This window comes from Ammodytes marinus (genome assembly GCF_949987685.1).
Source record: "Ammodytes marinus genome assembly, chromosome: 8".
Classification (NCBI taxonomy): domain Eukaryota; kingdom Metazoa; phylum Chordata; class Actinopteri; order Uranoscopiformes; family Ammodytidae; genus Ammodytes; species Ammodytes marinus.
This window is the reverse complement of record NC_137212.1, coordinates 11,845,137-11,866,468: the sequence shown is the minus strand read 5'-3', so window position 1 is coordinate 11,866,468 and position 21,332 is coordinate 11,845,137. Positions and strand designations below refer to the sequence as shown.

Here is a 21,332-nt window from a genome sequence, read left to right as displayed (position 1 = left end):
GATTCAACGCCACCACCAGAGCAGCAGAGGCCAGGATGAGAAGCAGCAGCAGCACCACCGACACCAGACTGATGGACAGCAAGAGGTCAGAGGTCAAACCCTCAGAGATCAACTGGAGGAGGGAGGGAGGGAGGGAGGGAAGAGGGACACAATCAGAGATGAGGGGCTTACTGGAAATGTCACATGTTAAAGTGGTTCAAGCTGCTGCACAGAACACATTGTCTATTTATGACTCTCTCTCTATCTCTCTCTATCTCACACTGTTTCCCCCTCACTCACACACACACACACACACACACACACACACACACACACACACACACACACACACACACACACACACACACACACACACACACACACACACACATACACACTTCTTCTCCTTGTCTCACTACACCAGGCGCTCCACACGCGCTGCCAAAGTGCTGATGGATGTGTTCCCCAGCTCGGCAGGTGGGTTGCGACAACCAGAGGCCTCGAGTTGCCGCGGCCCCAAACCTCCCTCCGTCTGCCGCCTCTCTCGCAGTTTGGCCACGGCCAACGCCAGCCCCAGCGCCAGCACTATCGCCAAGCCAACCAGACACGGTGCCAGCACGGCAGCCACACGCGAGCTGTATGGAGCATGCTCCGTCTGTGGAGGAGCACACACACAAACACAAACACAAACACACAGGCAAGATGCTGCCTGATGATCCCTTTAGCACAAACACCACCAGAAACACACCAGAAATAGCTCACAGAGACACACTGAATTTGTTTCCAGCAGGAAGGAAGACTGCTTTGGGCTACACAAATTGTCTTAAGGCATTTTAAAGGTGGAGTCAGCGATTCTGGAGAATGCGCCTGTCGTCAAAATCACTTTTAAGTCTAAATCAGTGAATATCTGCTCACAATCAGTTACCTTCCGTAGTGGTTGTGTGCTGAAAGAAAATCCAGTGTTATTCACACAGGCCTTGCTCTGTAAACTGGCATGTTGCAAGCTATGGTCCCCCCCCCCCCTTTGTTTACATATCCTTAGTTTACATACCAGTTTACAGAGCCTAGGCTGTTCATTAACACCAGATTTATTTTCAGCGCATACAAAGTACTGACAGGTAGCGGATCTTGAAGAGATATTGACTGATTTTAAACAAAAAGTGATCACTGACTCCAACTTTAATGGCTGATTCATTGGAACTTACAGCGCCTTGGCCCTCTGATCTTCACAAAACACCCTCAAACACAAGGAGCTTGACTACCAGCCAGCAGCACAACATTTACTCTGCATGCAAGCACACCAATCATTTCTGACTCCCAGTGAATCAATGTGAATCAAATCTCCCAGTGCAGCAGGTGAATGATTGCTAACAGTCATCACTCCAGCAGCAGATGCACTTACGTCAGTAGTCCTGGTTGGTGTGATAGTGGTGACACTCTGCACTGCTGCAAGGTTACCATCAGCACAACAGCTGTTTAGTATCGCTCCATAAAACTTAAAATTCCATCTTCATAACTAAAGCCACTTTACTGAACGTGTCAGTTAACACAAGGCTGTATGAAAGGGAAGTCAGCCAACTTTACACTGAGCAATCAACATGGAAACAATATTCTAATACAAAAACACCACCCTCCATATCCTGAGGCGAAAAAATAACTTATGCGCTCCCACTCGACAACGCTGCAGACATTACACTTTCTTTCCCCCTCGCTTTGTTGACTCCTAGAAAGTGCTTACCTGTCACTGCAGCACAGCGGGCTGTCATAGCCAGTGTGACACAAGCGAGCCGGAGCGGCCTGCAGCCAGGACCCGCCATCAGTCACCGACTGCCACACGCGCAGACACGGAGATGTCTAACTAACCAGTCTCCAAGGCACACGGCAGGGCCACCCTAAAGCATCGGCAGAGCAGCTTCTCTCACACACACACACACACACACGCACACACACACACACACACACACACACACACACACACACACACACACACACACACACACACACACACACACACAGCAGCAGCAATGCTTCCCTTCTGTCAGCACTATCAACCTGCTCCATGAGTGTGTGTGTGTGTGTGTGTGTGTGTGTGTGTGTGTGTGTGTGTGTGTGTGTGTGTGTGTGTGTGTGTGTGTGCCTGCCAGATAAGCTGCCCTCATACGTTTCTGTGAAGCAGACCGAACTTCTGTGCATGCCACCAGCTCTCTGCTGAAACTGCACTTCAGCGACAGATGCTGCTTTTTTTCGCTGGCGAAGCACATTCCCTCTCTCTTCTGCTCCCGCTCTCAGAGGATGGCCACATCAGTGCAGACAGTGAAAAACTGCTTCCCATTTCCTCCCCTCCTCCCCTCACCATTAGGGCTATCGGTGCTTGCAAAGGACACACTAACACACACACACACATATACACATGTACACACAGATCCTGAAAAATGGAAAATGGAGGAGAGGAGTGCGACTGCATGTTTACGACTTTGTCAAAAGTATGTGGACAGTTTACAGTTACACGATTACATGTGTGATTCTTGAACTTTTCAATCAAAACCATTGGAATTGATCTTCTGTGATAGTATTTCCTCCTGCTCTGAGAGCTTCTCAACAGGATATAGGAACATGGCTGAATGGATTTTCTCCCATTCTCCTGCAAGAGCTTTTGTAAAGGTTTGGCTCTGATGTTACGCCATCAGGCCTGGGGTTTGAGGTCAGGGATCTGTGAAAGCCTGTCAACCTCTTCCACAACAGACTCAGAATGACGTTTTCTTTAAGCTTCCTCTGTGCACAAGGACGTTGTTGTGTTAAAACAGGTAGGAGCCCAATTTTCTTTTTAAATAATTGCCTCTGACCAATTGCACAGACAAATGTATGGTAAAAGAGGTGTCCAAATACTGTCGCAATGTGCCTTTTCTCTTTGTGCGTGTGCGTGCGTGTGTGTGTGTGTGTGACTATGCGTGTGTATGAACTTGGGTTATTCTGGGATCTACTCACACTACATCTTGTTAAGAGATTAAGTCTCCATGTGTGTTGTCACGTTAACCATCTGACTTTTGCTCTGTCCGTTGCTTTGCTCCCAAACACACACAGATAAAATAAAAAAACAATGAAATGAAACGATTTGCAGACAACTGTTAACTGAGGTTTTTCTAGAGGAGAAAAATGGAAGAAAGAAATTGAAAATGGAAAAAAACCAAAGGTGTGGTGAAAAAGAAACATAGTTGAGAAAAATGAAAAGGGGACAGAAGACAGACAAAAGGTTGATACGATTTTATTTTTTTAATTAGACAACAACAATGACAGAAACAGAGAGACAGGACATTAGGACAGAATATGATGAAAGAAAGAGAGACAGACAAGCAAAGCAAGAACCTGGTCACACATGGATGGTCCAGCATGAGATGGTCAGAACAGCAAGACTAAAAGACGGGACAAAAACACAATCAAGTCCATGATGAGCAGAAGAGTTCAGTGATATGGAGTCTTGTTGACCACGACAGCGTAGTGAATTTTTCTCAAGCAGGCTGCAGAGAATGATGGTCTTGAAATAGCTTTGCCTCGCTTAGAAAGGTTTAGAGACAAAAATAAAACAAAACATATTCTTTGGTACAAAACAACACAGCAGTCAGTCAGTCAGTCAGCACAGTGCTCTGAACGCACACAGAGAAAGAAAGGAAGACATGTTGTCGTGTTCTGGGCCCTCTAGGTGCCTTTGAAAGTACAACAGTGTTTTTGATTGTTCCCACATGCATCTGTCTGGAGCTCCCAAATCCCAGCACAGGCAATACCCTCAATCAGAAACATTATAAATAACATATTATATTATATATATGTTAAAATGTTCTTCAAAAAAGGATTTATTAAATGGAGACCTTGCTTCCCTTTACACCACAGTAACCATCCCACACAGCTTTGTGCTGGAATGTTTATGTGATAAAGCAATTCATTAAATCAGCAGAAAATATATTAACAATAGTTTTTGGCCTATCCGTCTGAATGTGTGAATCTGGGCCCTGAGAATTTGCTGTGGATATTTCTCAGCAGTTTGTCAGATATTCTAGATTAAATAGAGACAATAATCAATGGACTAACCCAATTAGGAAAATGTATCTACTTACAGCCCTAAACTGTATTTTGTCTGTGTTATTTTTATGAAAATATTGCATCTGTGATCTACGCTGCTACTTAAATGAGTAAAGTAAAATGAGCAATATAAATAACTTTACAAATAAAATAAGGTGCTTCTGATCACCACGGTATTGTTTTAAGGCACAGAAACATCTCTGTGGTAGCGGCAACCTGGCGTCGAACTAGAGAAAGCCCCTCATGTGTGCAGCCAGCCCTCATAAACAACTGCTGCCCTGTGCTTTGTGTGGGAAACCACTGGTCATTCCCATGATGAAACACCCATAGACAAACCCCACTCTCTCAAACAACACACACACACACACACACACACACTCATTCGTTGTCTCCCCAGTCTATTTCTGGCTCATCGTCCAGCCTGAGGATGAGGTAGGAGAGCAGTTGGAAGAGGTTTTGCCACAGCAGCACGGCCACGTAAAAGTAAATGTCGCTTACGTCCGTCTGGCACGTGTCTCCGGCGAAGCTCATTTCGCACACGCAGATGAACCTGTTGATGAGGTTGCGGCAGTAGCCTCCGTTATGACAGGGGTTGGACCTGCACTCGTCCACTTCCTGCTCGCACCTGTGGACACGGAATACACAGACAAGGCTTTAAAAGAATCCAAGATCTGAATAGATTCACATAAACAGCCTTTGTTAAGTCCATAATTCAACAAAATATAGGAGGAGGATGAGGAGGAGGAGGAGGAGGAGGAGAAGGAGGAGGAGGAGGAGGAGGAGGAGGAGGAGGAGGATGGCTTATTTGTATCTTAGGGTGCTCTGGATCCATTTGATATCTAGTCTAAAATTGTAATTTGAGTTTCTACTAGAAACTATTTTCATGGTGTAGTTTCCAAAAAAATAACTATTCATCACAGTGCCATTTCTAACCCTGCGTTCCAATACCCGTTCAACATGCCCTCGTTCACTTGCCCTAGGCACTTGCCCTCGGGGGAATCCCCGCCGCCATCTTAAGTGTCGTTCCAATTGTCTGGAAACTGAAGTGAACTTCGTGATATAGACCCTCTGAGGGCTGAGTGATCAAGTGAACATCCATGGTCACTCCGAGGTGGATATCACCCACAGTGCATTGCAGTTCGTCTTCTTCTTCGTCTCCTTTTATTTTCCGGTAGACTGTATGCTTTTAGGGACATCGCAGCCACCCGCAGGACAAATATATATATATATATATATATAAATATATTCCAAAACGCCTCAATTAGGCTATCCTATTTCCATAGGAACAATCCAGTGAATGTATTGCAGTTTACACATTGCTGCTAACACCGATGGCTGCCAATTATAGGACTATTTAAAACAAATGTTTTTGGTTGAAACTAACATAAATAAGAAAATATGTCAGAGCAAACCATTTACATGTGTAAGTAACAATATCTTGATAATCTGAGTTACCGTGTCGAAATTCAATGTTTGTTATGCCATGGAAATGGCTTTCTGCAACATAGGCTACCTTATCAGAATGTTATAATTCTGTATTATTTGCATTCAGAACTACCTATGTAACTGACGGTCCATTGCGACTACAAGGGCAAGTGGGTTCCATTTAAATCCTCCGCTCCTCCCCCGACCAGTCTCCCTCCACGCTCCCAGTTCCCTCCGTGCAACGTATGCTGTTACGTCATACCAGGGGCTGAGGGTAAATGAACGAGGGGAAGTGCAACTACTATTGGAATGCAGCTTAAATCTCCCCTTTTCAGACTACGTCTGAAACACTCCACTTTAGCTCCTGTCTCTTTAAGCCCCGCCTTCCAAAAAGCCCAGTCTGCTCTGATTGGCCCTGAATCTAAGTTTGTATCTCAATGCTAGTTAGATCTGGGGGTGTGCTTATCACAGGTGGAGGTAGTGCTAAGTTGGTTGGTAAAGGGGTGTGGCTTATATTATTAGTAAGGTTATTATTATTATCCTATAATGACATCATAAGGAGTGAGAAATCTGAGAAAAAGAGAGGGTTGTTTGTTCTCATACTTTGGGAGTCTGTAGTCACACCGGAGACTCATTTTAATGTTGAAAAAAGAATAGGTGACCCCATATTCAAGAGATTTTATTTAATTATATTGTGTCTTTTTCTTTCCCACCTGTGTCCCATGAAGCCAGGCGGACATTCACAGGACAGCTCTCGGTCAGTGCAGTTGCCTCCATTGAAGCAGGTGTAGTTTCTGGTGTCATCGCCGCACACGGAAACAGGCAGCTTAGGCTGTCGGCTAGAGGACAGTCAGACATGTAAAAGGGTTACCTACATACATACAATGTATATGTTGTGTTTTACGTAAAGCTGTAGTATCGTTCACTTCTGCCGGATGCAGAAGCAGGAGAATCAGTCAGGCGGGAGCTGTATTGTTCGGCTTCCCGCTGATCTCCACGGGAGAGACAAAGAGGCTTAGGAGGGGAACTGGATAATAAGATTAAAGACCTCTGGCAACTACTCAGCAGCAGAACGTCAAGTCATACGTAGAGGAATGAAAAAGCCAAGCATTTCTCTTTGGCCTCTTTAACCTTGTGTTTGCCCGGAGCACAGACGCTCTGTTCCAAAATGTTTTGTTTCTCCTGGCAATTTCCAATTCATCCCTCAATGGATACAAAATGCAGGCTTTTTATTTTAGGAAGGGGGGAAGTTTTGATTTAGATAGCAAGGTATAATTTTGAACTAAAGCTGTCACTCATTTGAAACAGTTTGTACCTCACTTTAAGACAAACAATGTCACGGGGAGTGTTAATATTAGCTTTGCTTGGCATTTTGCTGCACGCCGTCATTGAACAACAGAACAAAAGAGCAGGCGACGTCGTACATGACATTTGAGACAACTATCTAACAGGAAGAAAATAGCGAGCACCTGAGAAAACAGGAAGAGAAAAGGAAGCAACTTACGGTTTTTTGACAATAATGTACCACGGAATTTCTTCAATGCGTTCACTGGAGAGGAACAGAAAGAAAGATGGGGGAAAAGGGGGAAGAGAGAGACACAAACAAGAGACACAAGCAAAAAAAAAGAAGAAGTCATTTTTGATGAAAACTTTGCAGCGTAGATGTTCCCAGTAAAGGGAAATGTGCAGTGTGTGTGGTGTCTTGCTTCGCGAGACACTTGCAAAGGTTTTTGTTTTTCCTTGTGCAAAAAGCGGCAAGAGGCTGTGTGTTTACAGGATAAATGGTTGGAGGCGTTCCCCCCGCTGGTTCTCCGAGGCAAACGCTAGATGACAGGGGGAAAGAAACTGGCGCTGAACCAGAGAGCCCTGTGTAGTGAAGACACCACAGCAGACTGAGGCCTTTTTCTGGCTGACACTAGAATAGAAATGCAGCATCTGAGACGCCCCGCTGCAGGCCTGGTTGAACTGCTGAGCAGAGGCAGAAATGTGGAGACATTTGCACAGGGAAAGATTGTGTGTGTGTGGTGGTGTGGTCCCCTTGGTTGTGCATTCTGGAGCATTTATTTTTATATATGTTGGGTTAATTAACTACTTAAAGGTGGAGTCAGCCATTGTAGAGAAAGCTTGTTGTCAAAATCAGTGAATATCTCTTCCCGATCAGCTACCTGACCGTACTGTGTGAGTGCTGAAAAAAGAATCTGGTGTTAATACACAGCATAGGCTCTGTAAAAACAGGTATGTAAACAAAGTGGCTTGGACAGACACACCATAGCTAGCAACAATGCTATTGATATAGTCTAAGATTTATCAATATGAAAATACAGGTAAAATGTGTATTTAGTAATAGCCTACTGTAATGAGTGTGACAATAAGCCGGTCAACATTTAAAAAGGTGTAAAAGCCAAATACTTATCAAAGTATAAGCCGATCAGTAGCTTAGCCTTTATCAATAGCATTGGTGCTAGTGGTCAGTCCAAGCCCTTTGTTTACATACCAGTTTACAGAGTCTAGGCTGTGTATGAACACCAGAAGGTTATGCAGCCTAAGCTTACACACAGTAGGTAGCGGATCCTGAGGAGATATTCACTGATTTCAAAAACAAGCTTAGGCCTACTAAAGAATCGCTGACTCCACCTTTATGCTCCCAATAACCATTCATAGTAAAGGGCAAAGTCATCTTCAGAGCATTACACTTTTATATATTGTGGTTGATTCCTTTTCTGCTGCTGCTGTATATTTCACACAAACCATTTTGTACACACCAAAGTAATGACTATGCACTCTTTTTGTCATTTCTATCATCCAACTTTTCTTCTCTTTTTTTTAAATCCAACAAACTCCTGTACTTACTTGCAGAGGGACCCGGTGTAGTTCTCGGGGCAGAGGCAGGCGTACCTGTCTGGCCCGTGCAGACAGGTGCCTCCGTGGGCACACAGGTGCTTTTCACACACGTCCACCTCCTCGTCGCAGTCCACGCCTGCGTAGCCGAACTCACAGGTGCACTGGTAGGTGGGCCCCACCACGCTGCAGTTGCCGTGAACGCAGGGGCCAGAGGCGCAGGTGTCGGTGAAGAAGTCGCAGCGATGGCCGGCCCAGCCCGCGGCGCAGCTGCAGTTGTAGGCGTTGAAGAGGTCCTCGCACTCCCCGCCGTTCAGACAGGGATTGGGCTCACACACGCTGGCCCCGCCGCAGCCAACCAGAGGCCAGTTCACCGACGTCTGCCTGAACTGCTCCGGCTGCAGGCGTGGGAGGTTGACATGAGAGGAGCTGAAGTAAGGCAGGGCAATGCCACCCAGCTCCACTGTGCCCAGGCACCCGGCCAAGGACCAACCAGCACCAGGGGCCAGGCCACCTAAGAAGACGTCCACCTCCTGCCTGAGGAAGTCCAGGCTCCCCCCTTTGCTCCTGGAAGTGCTGGCTTCCTCTATCTCTTCATCCAGCACTAGAGTCCAGCGGGAGGCCAGTGCCCACGGCGCTGCCATGAACAGGTGGACACTGTGCCACTCGCCATCACTAACATCCGTCCTGCTGCGGAGACTGAGCGTAGACACTCCCTGCTCTGCCTCTGTCTCCCCCTCCTGCTCCTCCTCTCCGTCTTCTTCAGTGGTGCTCCAGACAAGGAAACCATCCTGAACAGAGAGCGTGGCGAAAGCTGAGCCCTTCTCTGCGTGGAATATAGCTGCGTTACGCTTCCGTGTGCGTAGGCTCAGGGAAAGGTTGGTCAAATTGCGGGATATTTGACCGTTTCCCCTGTAGGACAACACTGTGCTGTCATTGAGGAAGGTTGCATTGGAGTAACCTAGGAGATAAAAGAAAATATCTGTACACTTTGACAAACTCGCTTTTTTTTACATCATTGAAACTCCGTTGTCGGTTGGCTTCTATTCTTTGATTATGTACTGGTGTTCAGCATGACAATACAACGGTGGTGTTAAACAACAGCACTGCCTTCTTAATAAATGGTTACACAAAGCAACAGGCATGACATTTACCTGTATGATAACAATCTTTTTAGGTAACTACCTGAGGTAAGTTATTGGAAATACCCTTAAGGAGCAGGTATCCTCAATGAGTTAATCCCTGAACAGGGGTTGGCAAACAGGACAGACGGACAACACGGCAAATCATCACTAATCCCAGCAAAAAAAGGATAAACTGTTTGAGCAGATTGAGGCCAGTATGTAATGTTGTAACTCTCAGTTACCTATGGAAGTGGCCAATAATGACCAGGTCCAAAAACAAAGTCATACATGTGCCGCAAGTCCAAGGGTTAAACATTTGCATTTGACTTATTTCATATGTGATTAAGTCATTTAAATGCATGATCCCCAACCCTAGCCAAAGGCGGCTACTAATCTAACAACACTTTCAGCCTTTAAAGAATGGTAATTGTATTACACGCTAACAAGTTACAAAATAATCGGATAGTTTCTTCACTACCAGGTGATATACCGTTGGAACCGCTAAAGACTTCAGTTGAGGCTTGAAACCTTTTAGTGTCTGAATTATGCACTGGTGCCACGACAAACAAAGAGAGAATAAATACATATGTTAACAAAATGTTGTTCTCAACGTGCCCTTAACACCTTCAATTTGCCTCTTCAAATATGTGACTCCACTAAGACTGACATGGTTTCAACTTGAGAAACAACCTGGACTTGTCTGAAAAGATCTAGCGCCTCACTTCTGCTTCTTACTATGGAAACCTTGGACGCCACTTACATTCATATCCCTGGTTCAGCATCCTGCATTCTGAGTCTGAGGGACAAGGTGACAGCTCGCACCACCTGACCTCTTCACAGCGCCGCCCTGCTGTCCTGAAAGGGCAGGTGCAGGTGAAGTCATCCCATGTGGAGTAGCACATCCCACCGTTTAGACAAGGGTTCCTCTGAGGGTGAGAGAAATTGATACAGGGGCTTAATTACACCAAATGTTAGATAATGTAAGTTTATATCCATTTACAATGTCAACCATGATAAAGGCTGGATAGAAGAAGAGGTTGACAAATATTAACTAAAGAAACGTTTTTACTCACACTGCAGGCGTTGTCCCCTGAGCATCCGGCAGTCACATTTTCCATGAGCTCCAGAGGGTAAGATCTCACTGAGGTGTCCAACCCAAAGAACTGCAGCCTCTTGTCGTTGATCCTCAGGTCCTGGATGCAGCCTTTAAAATATCCACCAAACACTGAGGTGGACCTACTCTCCAACAGACCTCCCACATACACAGTATCTCCTTCTTGGAAGCTGACTGTGCGGACTTCCACATCGCCCTGTTTCTCAGCTGCTAAATACAGCGCCATACGATCTCTCCCCATCTCTACCCTCACAAAGTGGACTTCCCCGTCGTTGATGGCACTATCTGCCTTCAGGCTCTCGAGGTTAGTGAGCTGAACGGTGACCTTGCCGTCCTCCAGCCACATGTGAAGGTACTGGTCGCTGCTGTTGGCGAGTGCCAGCAGGAGTCCATTCTGTTTGCGTGTGCGCACGAAGAGGGAGATGGAGAGGTTATGTCCCGAATGGTCGGTGACAGTGAACGCTGCATAACTCTGAGAGTCCTCGTTCCCAAACCGCGCGGTCACGTGTTCTGTTAAAGGTCAAATAATTAGAAAAAAGGTGAGTTGGCTGGGTGTCAACATCAAGAAAACATCTCAAGGTCTTTTCTGGAGTCTAAATTCATGTATGGAATTTGGTTGCAGTCCTATTTTTGGTAGTTTAAGCACAAAAGTTGAGGCGGATTCAGTGATTCTGGAGAATGCTTGCTTTCAAAATCAGTGAATGTTTCTGTGTAGCTTTAGTTTGACAAAAAGTGATTTTGACAACAAGCGTTCTCCAGAGTCGCTGACTCCATCTTTAATACTATTTATTCAGTTTTTATCTCCAGACACAGTGATGTAAAATGAATCTTTCTTTCTCACCTGTGCTGAGTATTGAAACTAAATATTCACGATTAAATGAGCATTATGATAGATTTGCAGAAGTAACTATCAAGAGGAAAAGACATCTAAGCAGTTTAAGTTGATGTCCCAAGGAGAACGGTCACAGAAAGAGAAAATGCAAGCAGCCACCAGCCCTCATATTGTGTGTCCGATGTCAGCACTTTCCACTGTGGGCTACACACCTTATTAGGCAGGCAGGACATCGACAACACACAAAGCTAGAGCAGACGGGACATTGAGTGTGTGACAGCTGACAGGGCATATGAAAACCTTACGAAAGCTTAGATGTGTATCCGTGTGGATGTTTTAGGAGTGCATTTGTGAGAAGGAGAGTTGATGTGTGAGCCAATATCCCATCAGACACTGGGATCAGTAATCTGCTTTGATAGACTCAAGAGGCTATAGATATCCTGGCTGGAAAAAAACTAAACTCTTCAATAGTTTCAGGAGCAACACAAGTGACACAATCTAACTGTTCCCCCCTTTTTCCGTTCTACTTATCATTCTCTGATGTATTGTTCATTTTAAATCAACAATCTACTGAATGCTGAGACATTTCTTAGCCTGTTGTGTGTTTCTCCAAAATAGATCCTGTACATCCTTAATCCAGTGCTTCAAATAACAGGCTTTGTGGCATTTGATTTGGCTCATCTCTACCCATTCATCTTCTATTACAAATCAGGATGTTATCTAATTACCCACTAACAAAAATTTGTGAGAATTACCCTTTACACAATCTTAATTAATCAGGTTGGCTTGAAGTTAAAAGACTGTAAAGTCTCATATCTGCTTATGGTGTCCAAGAAAACCCATTCTGGTGGGAGTAGGACAGTTAAAAGAAATTCTCACAAATTATACATAATTTTGCTGTCATTAAAAGGTGGGATCCACTTACTGTCCATACTGTTTCTGTGCTAAGAAAATAAATCCAGTGTTAGTACACAGCCTAGTCTCTGTAAACAAGCATGTTGCTAGCTAAGGTGGGCCCCCTTTGTTTACTAACCGATATACACAGCATAGATTTTGTAGTAACACCATTTTTTTTAAGCACACACACAGTACGAACAGGTAGCTGATCGTGAGGTGTGTTTTTTTTACTGATTTGGACAAAAGGCGATTTTGACAACAAGGATTAGAAGTCTATTATTTCACAGAAGTAAACATACCCTCCTCGCAATCGTGCCCCTCATAAGGTCTTGGACATCTGCACTGGTAGCTCTGCCACAGGTTGACGCACTGTCCTCTGTTTTGGCAGGGCAGGTCCAGGCAGCGGTCCCTGTGGCTGCAGCCGGGGGACACATTAACAGCAGAGTCACTCAGCCACTCCTCTGGAACGACCAGCTGCCCGTCCACAAACACATCCTGCATGCAGCCAATGAATGCTGGAAGATGAGAGCCCTCACTCGGGCCATTTGAGTCCTGAAGCACTCCTCCAATGAAAGTGTTTTGAGGAAGTAAAGCCAGGGTCAGGCTGCTTTGGACCGGGGCCACCTTGTGACACGACTGGCTCTCACAGCGTCCGCCGTCATCCAAGAGTCTCAGACTTAGCACCCAGTTTCCCAGCACGGCCTCTACAGAATGCCACTCGCCGTCTGTGACATTGTGTGGAAGCTCCAGGACGTGGCTCTGGATTTCTGCTTCCTCCCTAGCAGAGGCCTCCTTCCTCAGTGTGAGCCCAAGCCGCCCTTCATCCAGCTCCAGGCTCAGCAGCAGCCCCATGCTGTTCCGTTGGAACAACACCGCTCTGGGCAGAACAGTCTTAAAACTGAGGGTGATGTTGCGGGAAGCCTCAACATCCACCAGGGGGCTCTGTAGCAGCAGGTAGCCCCGGCGCTCAAAGGAGAAGGTGGTGGGGGTCTCACAGAGGGGTCCGGTGTAGCCAGGAGAGCAGGAACAGGTGTATCCGTGAGTCTCGTCCTGCAGGAAAGGAGAGCAGGAGCCTTGGTTCTGGCATTCATGTCCCTCACAGCCCACTAGCGTCATAGAACAGTTCACGCCTCCATAGAGAAAGCCGTCCTGTTTCTGCGTGAGGCAGTCGCAAGTGTAGCCTTCAACGTTGCTCTCACACCTGCCGCCATTCAGGCAGGGACTGGGGTCACACTGGTTTATCACCTCCTGGCAGAGGGAACCTGTTCGCAGAAGAATACATAGAAGTCACATTACCTGTAGAAAAGACAAAGGCTCCAAAAAAAATCTTGTAGACTTGTACCAATTCAACATATTTACCTGCTGCATACACTTGTACTGGGTTATTATGCGGACAACAAGTTACATAATGTTGGCAAGCGCGTAAAACATGTGCCGAGTGTTTTCCTCCCATTTCCCTCGACGCCTGGTCTTACATCGTATATCATGGCTCCTGTTTTTTTGTTTTTTTTTCTATGGTGCCTTGGAAATAGTGCAAACTACTTAATTTACCAGATACCAGTTGACCCAAGTTTTACTTGTCCATGAATTACTCCCTTAAGATGCGTTGTCTTTTTGTTTGTATTGGTGATTATGCTACAGATCAGGTTTTATATTCATTATAAATACAATGGCTATACACACTATATTGTTCAACAGAGTACATTGTAGAACATATTATAATAACACTAGCATTACTATAAAGTATTTGTTCGTTCTATATTGGTAGGAAGAAAAGATAAAATAACACAGAAAGTAAATACCTATCATGTAATACCTATACTAACAATTTATTTAAACAAAAAAACATCCTCTGTTGTTACCTGTTCCAAGCACCAAAATCCCCCAAATCCATGGTGCCGGTGTCCACATCATGCCGTCACTTTTTCCCCCAGGATAGCCCCAAACTTGTCTAACTGCACCATATTAGAGTGTGTGTGTAGAGGCCATCCCAGTGGATGTATGCTCCTTGTCTTGCTATTTCTCTACAACAACATAGGGCTGAGTGGCTCTAGTCAGGAGACCGGCAAAGCTAGATCCTGGGGATTAAACTAATGCTATTTGGTCACCTTACTGAGTCAGTCACACTGCGCCCATGGCAGCAGGTCAATTTTTAGAACACAACTCTTAGCAGGGAAACAGCTCACATTGCTATGTACAGTGCAATGCCAGATCAAGTCTTGTGTAAACAGGAAAACTAGAGTTCTCTTCTTTTGCAGCTGGAAAGTATAATTCGATGTAACAGCCAATGTAAAGTTTCTCTGCATGGTGTACATTTTCATTTCATTATATTACCCGCAAGAACAAATACTTAACTTCTCATTTAATCAATTTATTATTGTAAGTGCCAGTTTACCATCAGCCTCAAAATAAGACTCAAATTAAAGCTCATTTGTGTAGTTTTCTCTTTATTTATTTTTTATTCTACCACTTGGGGGTGCTAACATTAGGAAATACCACACCCAAGATTTTTAGTTTGTTTATTGCGCCATCTCTGGGCCACTTTTAGTTTTGCTCATCCAACCTCACAGTGCAGTGGGTTCTCTGCACTTAATGTCTGGTTAAACATCATCCCACTTTTAATTTTTTGTGACATTAATTTGGAAATAATAAAAACTGTTGACAAAAAGTCTGTCTGCTATATAACTGTTCAGAGTTACTCAACTCAAACTACTTTATCTGCTTGACAAGACACTATTAAAGATATGGGGATTTGAGATTTGTGTGAACCTTTAATTCTTGCTGTAAAATACTATAAATGTACAGTACATGAATGTTATGTGTAAACCACATTATTTTTAAAATATATGTTGTGAAATGTTCCCATTTAAATGAATGGTTTCACACTGTTGTTGCTCCAATCACAAACTGCATATTTATCTTATCAGACATCTCATTGTACTGTAACAGTCATGTTGTCATACAACACAATTTTAAATAAACAACATAGTTCCCTGTAGACTGTACAATGCATAGCTTTGTCATTGGCAGTGATTATAGACATAAAGATTTTCAGTTGGTTAATCAGAAGAATTGACCTGTTGTTCCTGGAGGACAGCTGCAGATGTAGCCCGCAGCACGCTGCTGGTCATAGCGTTGGGGCAGCAGAGGCTCGCTGCCATAGAGTGCCTGCCATGACCTCTCAATACAGCGGCCTCCATGCATGCAGGGGCTGCTGCCACACTCATGCATGTCCACCTCACACTGACGCCCCTCAAACCCTGGAATGAGGAAGCAGGCTGGTGTAAATGACGGTAAACATGTCTAACTAAAACTAAACTCTCTATCTGACTGAGATTCAGATAGAGAATAAGAGTCAGAATTCTAGCTTCCTTTCTCCCACCCTATATCATTTTGTTTAGGTCAATTCTTCCCTGATTGATGTACCTGAAACTACACATTATTTGCCCTGTTTCCTGAGCAAGAAGGTGCTTCCTGTACCTGGCCAGCATTCACACTTGTAGCTCCCCTGGTTGTCCTGACAGATGGCGCTGTTGAAGCAGGGTTGAGATTGGCAAGGCGGTAGTGGGGTTCCACAGCGTTTGCCAGTGTAGGCTGTGAGAGAGCAGTCACAGCTGTAGCTGAGACAATTAAGGATTCAGAAATCACATGAATGAGATGATTTACCAGATTTTTCAAGTCTGTGTTTTCTTAGTCGGATGTAAAAATGAAATATGTTAGTCATTTCTATCATACTACACAAAACATTTTTATTTATTTATTTATAAACTTGGCTACAGCTGCAATTCTTTCTTTTCAGCGGCATAAGGTGCACTAGGCTACTCACTCGTTCACCCCGTCAATGCACACAGCCCCATTTTGGCATGGCTGCTCTTGGCACTCGTCGATGTTGATTTCGCACCGGTGTCCTTGGAAACCGGACGGGCAGGTGCAAGTGAAGCCACCGCCGTAGTCGTGGCAACTGCCGCCATTGAGACATGGCTGTGATTGACACTCATCAATCTGGACCTCGCAAGTGGCCCCTGTGAACATCAAAGCAGCAAAGATGTCAGAGGGGCGAGTGAGCCTGCTATACACACCGAGGGCAGGGGGCAACAAATGAACAAGGCTTTCATGTAGTACTGGCTGTGATCCTTTTTTGGGGGGCTGCATTCTCACAGCAATGTGCAGGTGTTTGCAATTCTAAAAACAAAGGATTTTATCAAATAGATATCTTAAAATATTGAACTGCAGAGTAGGCTATCATGCAGACAACAACGTGGGGGAGAGATGATGAATTGAAAGTTTAACATGAATGAAGACAACCAAGAAGATATCCTAAATACAGTGAACAATAGGAAAATTGGAGTAGGCGATTCTTTAGTCGCTGAACCTTTTTTGACTGATGTAGTGCTCAGAGTCTCCTTTCAGCAGCTTGGTTCATCTGGGTTTAAATTATTTTGTATTAATTTAGAGAGATTTTGTGAGATTTGAAACATAAAAGCCAATAAATAAAAACAAGAACCACACGATGCAGATCAAAAACCTTTATTCAACAATAAAGGTGTGAGATCGTGTCCTAATAAGGGATTGAGTGAATCATTAGGCTATATTAGTTGTAGTGGGTTGAGGCTTTGAGTGACAGACCATGCCAACAGCTAACATGGCTAAATGGAGTACATGAAAATGACACAAAAAACCATGGATGGGGGAACATGTGTGACCATGTTCAACTAGGAATCCCCTGATAGATCCCATAGCCTATGAATCTTAGCACAAAGCAGCTTTCTTTTACTTTGGGTATATTGTGAGGTTGTTATTTCAGAATCTCTTTGGGTTGACCCGGCACTGTTCTTTCCACTCACCAGTGAACCCTGGAGAACACAGACAGGAGAACCTGCCCACTCTGTCTACACAGGTGCCTCTGTTCCTGCAGGGCTGTGAGAGACACTCATTCACGTCAATCTGACAGCGAGCGCCCTGGAACCCCGGCACGCAGAAGCAAGAGTAGCCGTCCCCGCGGATTCTGCATATCGCCCGGTTTTGGCACGGGTTGGGAGAGCACTGGTCCACTGTTGAAGGTGGCCTCTCAGGCAATGCACCTATAGGAACAGATCACATTTCAAAAATATAGGCTAGATGTTACAGAATATCATTGTTCTTAAGGCTCTACAGATAAACAAAACCAGCATCTTCCTTCGTCCTGACAAAAAAACATATTTGCAATTTGCAAAACTGATTTTGATTTTAATCTCGGAGGAAGAAACTAGTTTCTTACGACTAGTGACTAATGAGAAAATGCACTTTACTGCATTACATTTGGTATTGCACAAATGTAAAAATAACTTCTATAAAATATTAGTATGTCACAATAGGATTCAACGGAGCAGGAATCCTCTCGTTTGCTGTTTTAGTTTGATCACGTTTGGCATGAAGCTCTTCAATCTCTATTAGACTTTGATAAAAACCGTCAGTCTAGCAGTTGTCATGAGGACTTGTAATTTAAGGGTCTCTCGAGGAGTCAGGGCTGGCTGCCATGGTTACCAATTCCAGTGTTTGTTTTGTGCATTCAATTTATTTCCATGGTGACTGCATCCGACCAAGAATTCATAGCATTTACTCCTTTACACTTGGTGGTGTGTTTAATCAGTGGGACATTAACGCACTGCCACTGCTATGGGGTTAGGGTTAGGCCTCATAGGCAACACATGCTTTACATACTAATAAGAGGATCACACGATACCCCCCAATAGCAAAAAGAAAAAGCAATAATGTTCAACAGTGTATGACATGTCGCCCTTAAACATTATTATTACCCCAGGCATAAAGTATTGAAAAAAACAACCATCATTGCAAAACATTTACTTTTTTCATACATACATTTATGTAATTAATGTAATCTGGTTTTAAAATAAACAGATACTTCATTTGCATATTGTATTCCATGGATATACACTTTAATGCAAATTATATCTTTTATCTCTAGTACAATCCACATTAGAACGTTTTTACCCAGCTTTTAATCTGGTTTCATTTAGTTTAAAGGTATTTAAGTAAACATTATTTGTATCATATTTATATGCTGAGATCATACAAATGCAAAAGAAGAGAGCGACCCTAGTCTCAGTGTGAGCCCCTGTCAATATAAAGACTGAATACATTTAGATCAAACAGTGTGGTGGACGACATCAAACGTCGACGTCTGAAATGGCTTGGACATGTTCTAAGAATGGACAGTCAGCGCATCCCCAAGGTTGCCTTGAGATGGACACCAACAGGAAAGAGAACGCGTGGAAGGCCAAAAACCACTTGGAGGAGAACAATTACAGCTGAGCTGGCTGAAATGAACCTTACCTGGGGCGAGGCACAACATGTTGCCAAAGACAGAAACAAATGGAGACACATTGTATCGGCCTTATTTCCCATGGGGGAAGAAGAGGCATAAGTAAGTAAGTAAGTAAGTAAGTAAGTAAGTAAGTAAGTAAGTAAGTAAGTAAGTAAGTACATGTAGATCAAATACAGACTTCCAATTTGTTCATAATGTAAAATGAATTATTAGAAAACCGTCTCAGAAGCAATGATCCCCGTGATCCGTGGAATGTGCATAAAGGGGACACAGAGACACGGTGCCTTTGAATAAGAGGCTTCAGCTCGAAAGTATTGCTTCTATTATGCGATAATCAGGCTACTCCACATTTTCCAAAAGACTTGAAATAATTACATGGATATTGGATGGATGTGGCAATACTTGAAAGTGTATTTGAGTATCTTTTGATGGGTGCAACATCTTTATAAAGCTTAGGGGGCACAAATGTAGCAACGTTGATTTGAACAGAGATATTCCAATAAAATTATTCCCAGATGATAATCGCCCACTGAAATCAAGCCTGAAGAGGGCAATCAGGCCAACTATAAAGACAGAGAAGAGTGCAATTACACTGGCTGCTCCATCTTCTTCAACTTGGGCACCCAACTCCTGCCATTGGTGGAGGTCAATCAGTTTCACAGACGTGGGCAGGTTTCTACAGGAGGAGCTTACAAACGTCTAGGCTTGAAAAAAGTGTCCCGTGGGGTTGCAATGGAGATCAATGGTGTAAGTAGTGACGCTCTGACTGTATGCCTATATCTGCTCTCATTACAACAAAGACCAGCCATTAAATTCGCAGCACTGTGTACTATAAATGTCTACAAAAACACAGAGACAAACCTGTATAAGAGTGAAAAGCGTATGGAAATAAATATAGCCAATGATCGTACATGGATTCTTTAGGAACCCATGACAGGGGTTGTTGGTTGTGTTGTGATTTGCTCTTAACTGAAATCGCTGGTCTTTCAGTATAGGCTATATTCCCCTGTGTAAGAGTCCAGAGGATTCAGAGCCAGGTCTGTTGCCTATTTCAAACACAGCTCCAGCCATCCACACTTCCCCTCCCACTCAGCATGTAAGGCGTTTTTCAAATGCAAATTCTAAGGGTCTTTGTTTGGTCCTATCTGGAGGCCCTCCAATGGCACATGTGGGACACCAAACATCTCCTCCGCCCTCTGGACGCATGATGCATGTAGCTGGTTTATCTGTGTGTTTGTTTCAGCGGTGATAAGAAGACATGTCATGCCTGTTTTGTACAGCCACAGACACATATTGCCTACCCCTTTTGTCCAATGACTTACACCCATCCCCCCTTCCAATACCCGCCAAACCATGGGTCACCACCATGCCCCTATTGTTAGATATCTTTTTCTAATCTTTCAGTCCTTTGAAAATGTGTACAAGAGATCACCATAGGCAATGATGTCAGCTCACAGTCTTAATTGATATTCCTAGCATGGGCTGGTTGAAAATGCAAGCCAAATAGGCTACTAGATTCAAATTCAAACCAGAGAAACTGGTGTACGCTTTGACTTAATTTCAATGTTTAAGGAAACTTTAGCAAGAAAAGGGTTACACAAATGTTTTGAAACTGCATAGGGTAAAGTAAAGATGGGATGTAACATCTAGGCTACTCAATCCAGTTGTGTTGAGGGTCAACTGCAAAAAGCCCAGCAAGTCTTTCCTTAAGTGACATAGGCGATTACCATTAAAGCCTGAATACAGAACTGTATGGTGATGATGATATAGCTAACAGCTACACAGACATTCATGGTAAACAATAACTTCAACTCAACTCAGAGCCACGGGAAAAGAGCGGTCACTTACCATCGATCACAAACAGTGATGTGATGAGAATTGTGCATGCAAGATATTCAAAATGATGATCACGAATGAAATCCATAATCGTGCAGGGAACTCATCCTGCTCGTTGTGTTGTAAGTCTTGTCATAACACGGATCTCTCTGCTTATGCGTCTGTCTGTATGCTCATCTGTTGTCAACTCCAGACCCACTTGATGAGCACTTCTCCTCCTACTGGAGAGCATCACCAAGAGCCCCCATCATCACACATAAAATGCAGGGGGGGAGATGGGACGAAAAGAAAAAAACAAAAGAGGCTACACGCACGTAGCATGGCTACATGGTGACAGGTGTTGCATGTTACATTGGAGGAAGTTACAGCGTCACACTGCAAAGACAGAGGATTGTAGGCTAGGCTTAGCATTTTTAGAAAAGCAATTGAGTTGATAGGCTATAGGCTAGTGTCCACAATTAGGCTAGCATATCATTATTTTTTTACAAATAGCTTTAAAAGCTTGTTGCAGTACGAACAAATATATCGGTTAGATATTTAAACTTTTGAATGTTTGGTTTAAGCATTAAGTCATGGGGGTGGGGGGGGGGGGGGGTAAGTAAGCTAGGCCTATATTAAAATTAAAACGATTTGCCTAGGCTATGTGATAAAGATATCAGGGAAATAAGAACACAAAGGCTAATTTAAAAGCTAAAACGTATCCAATAGATTTTTTTTTACCTAGGCAAGGCAAGTTTATTTAGCACAATTCAGACACAAGGCCACTCAAAGTGCTTTACAGGGGCAAGATTAGAATACATAAAACATATTATAAAACATTTAAAAGCGAATAAAAGAAGCAAATAAAATAAAAGCCTAGTTCTTGTTAATACAATATACCTATATTCA

At 43.8% G+C, this 21,332-nt stretch overlaps 1 protein-coding gene across 1 annotated transcript; it reads right to left on the bottom strand.

Annotated features, from left to right (window-relative positions):
• Positions 1–394: 394 nt before the first annotated feature.
• On the bottom strand, positions 395–20,532 carry crb1 (crumbs cell polarity complex component 1; the record flags this gene model as incomplete). Its single annotated transcript, XM_080032697.1, has 13 exons — positions 395–634; positions 4,552–4,678; positions 6,192–6,317; positions 6,983–7,027; positions 8,329–9,277; positions 10,201–10,366; positions 10,514–11,064; positions 12,583–13,545; positions 15,361–15,543; positions 15,764–15,903; positions 16,110–16,305; positions 17,128–17,364; positions 20,457–20,532. The coding sequence occupies 13 exons, from the start codon at positions 20,530–20,532 to the stop codon at positions 395–397; spliced, it is 3,999 nt and encodes a 1,332-aa protein (XP_079888823.1).
• Positions 20,533–21,332: the final 800 nt, after the last annotated feature.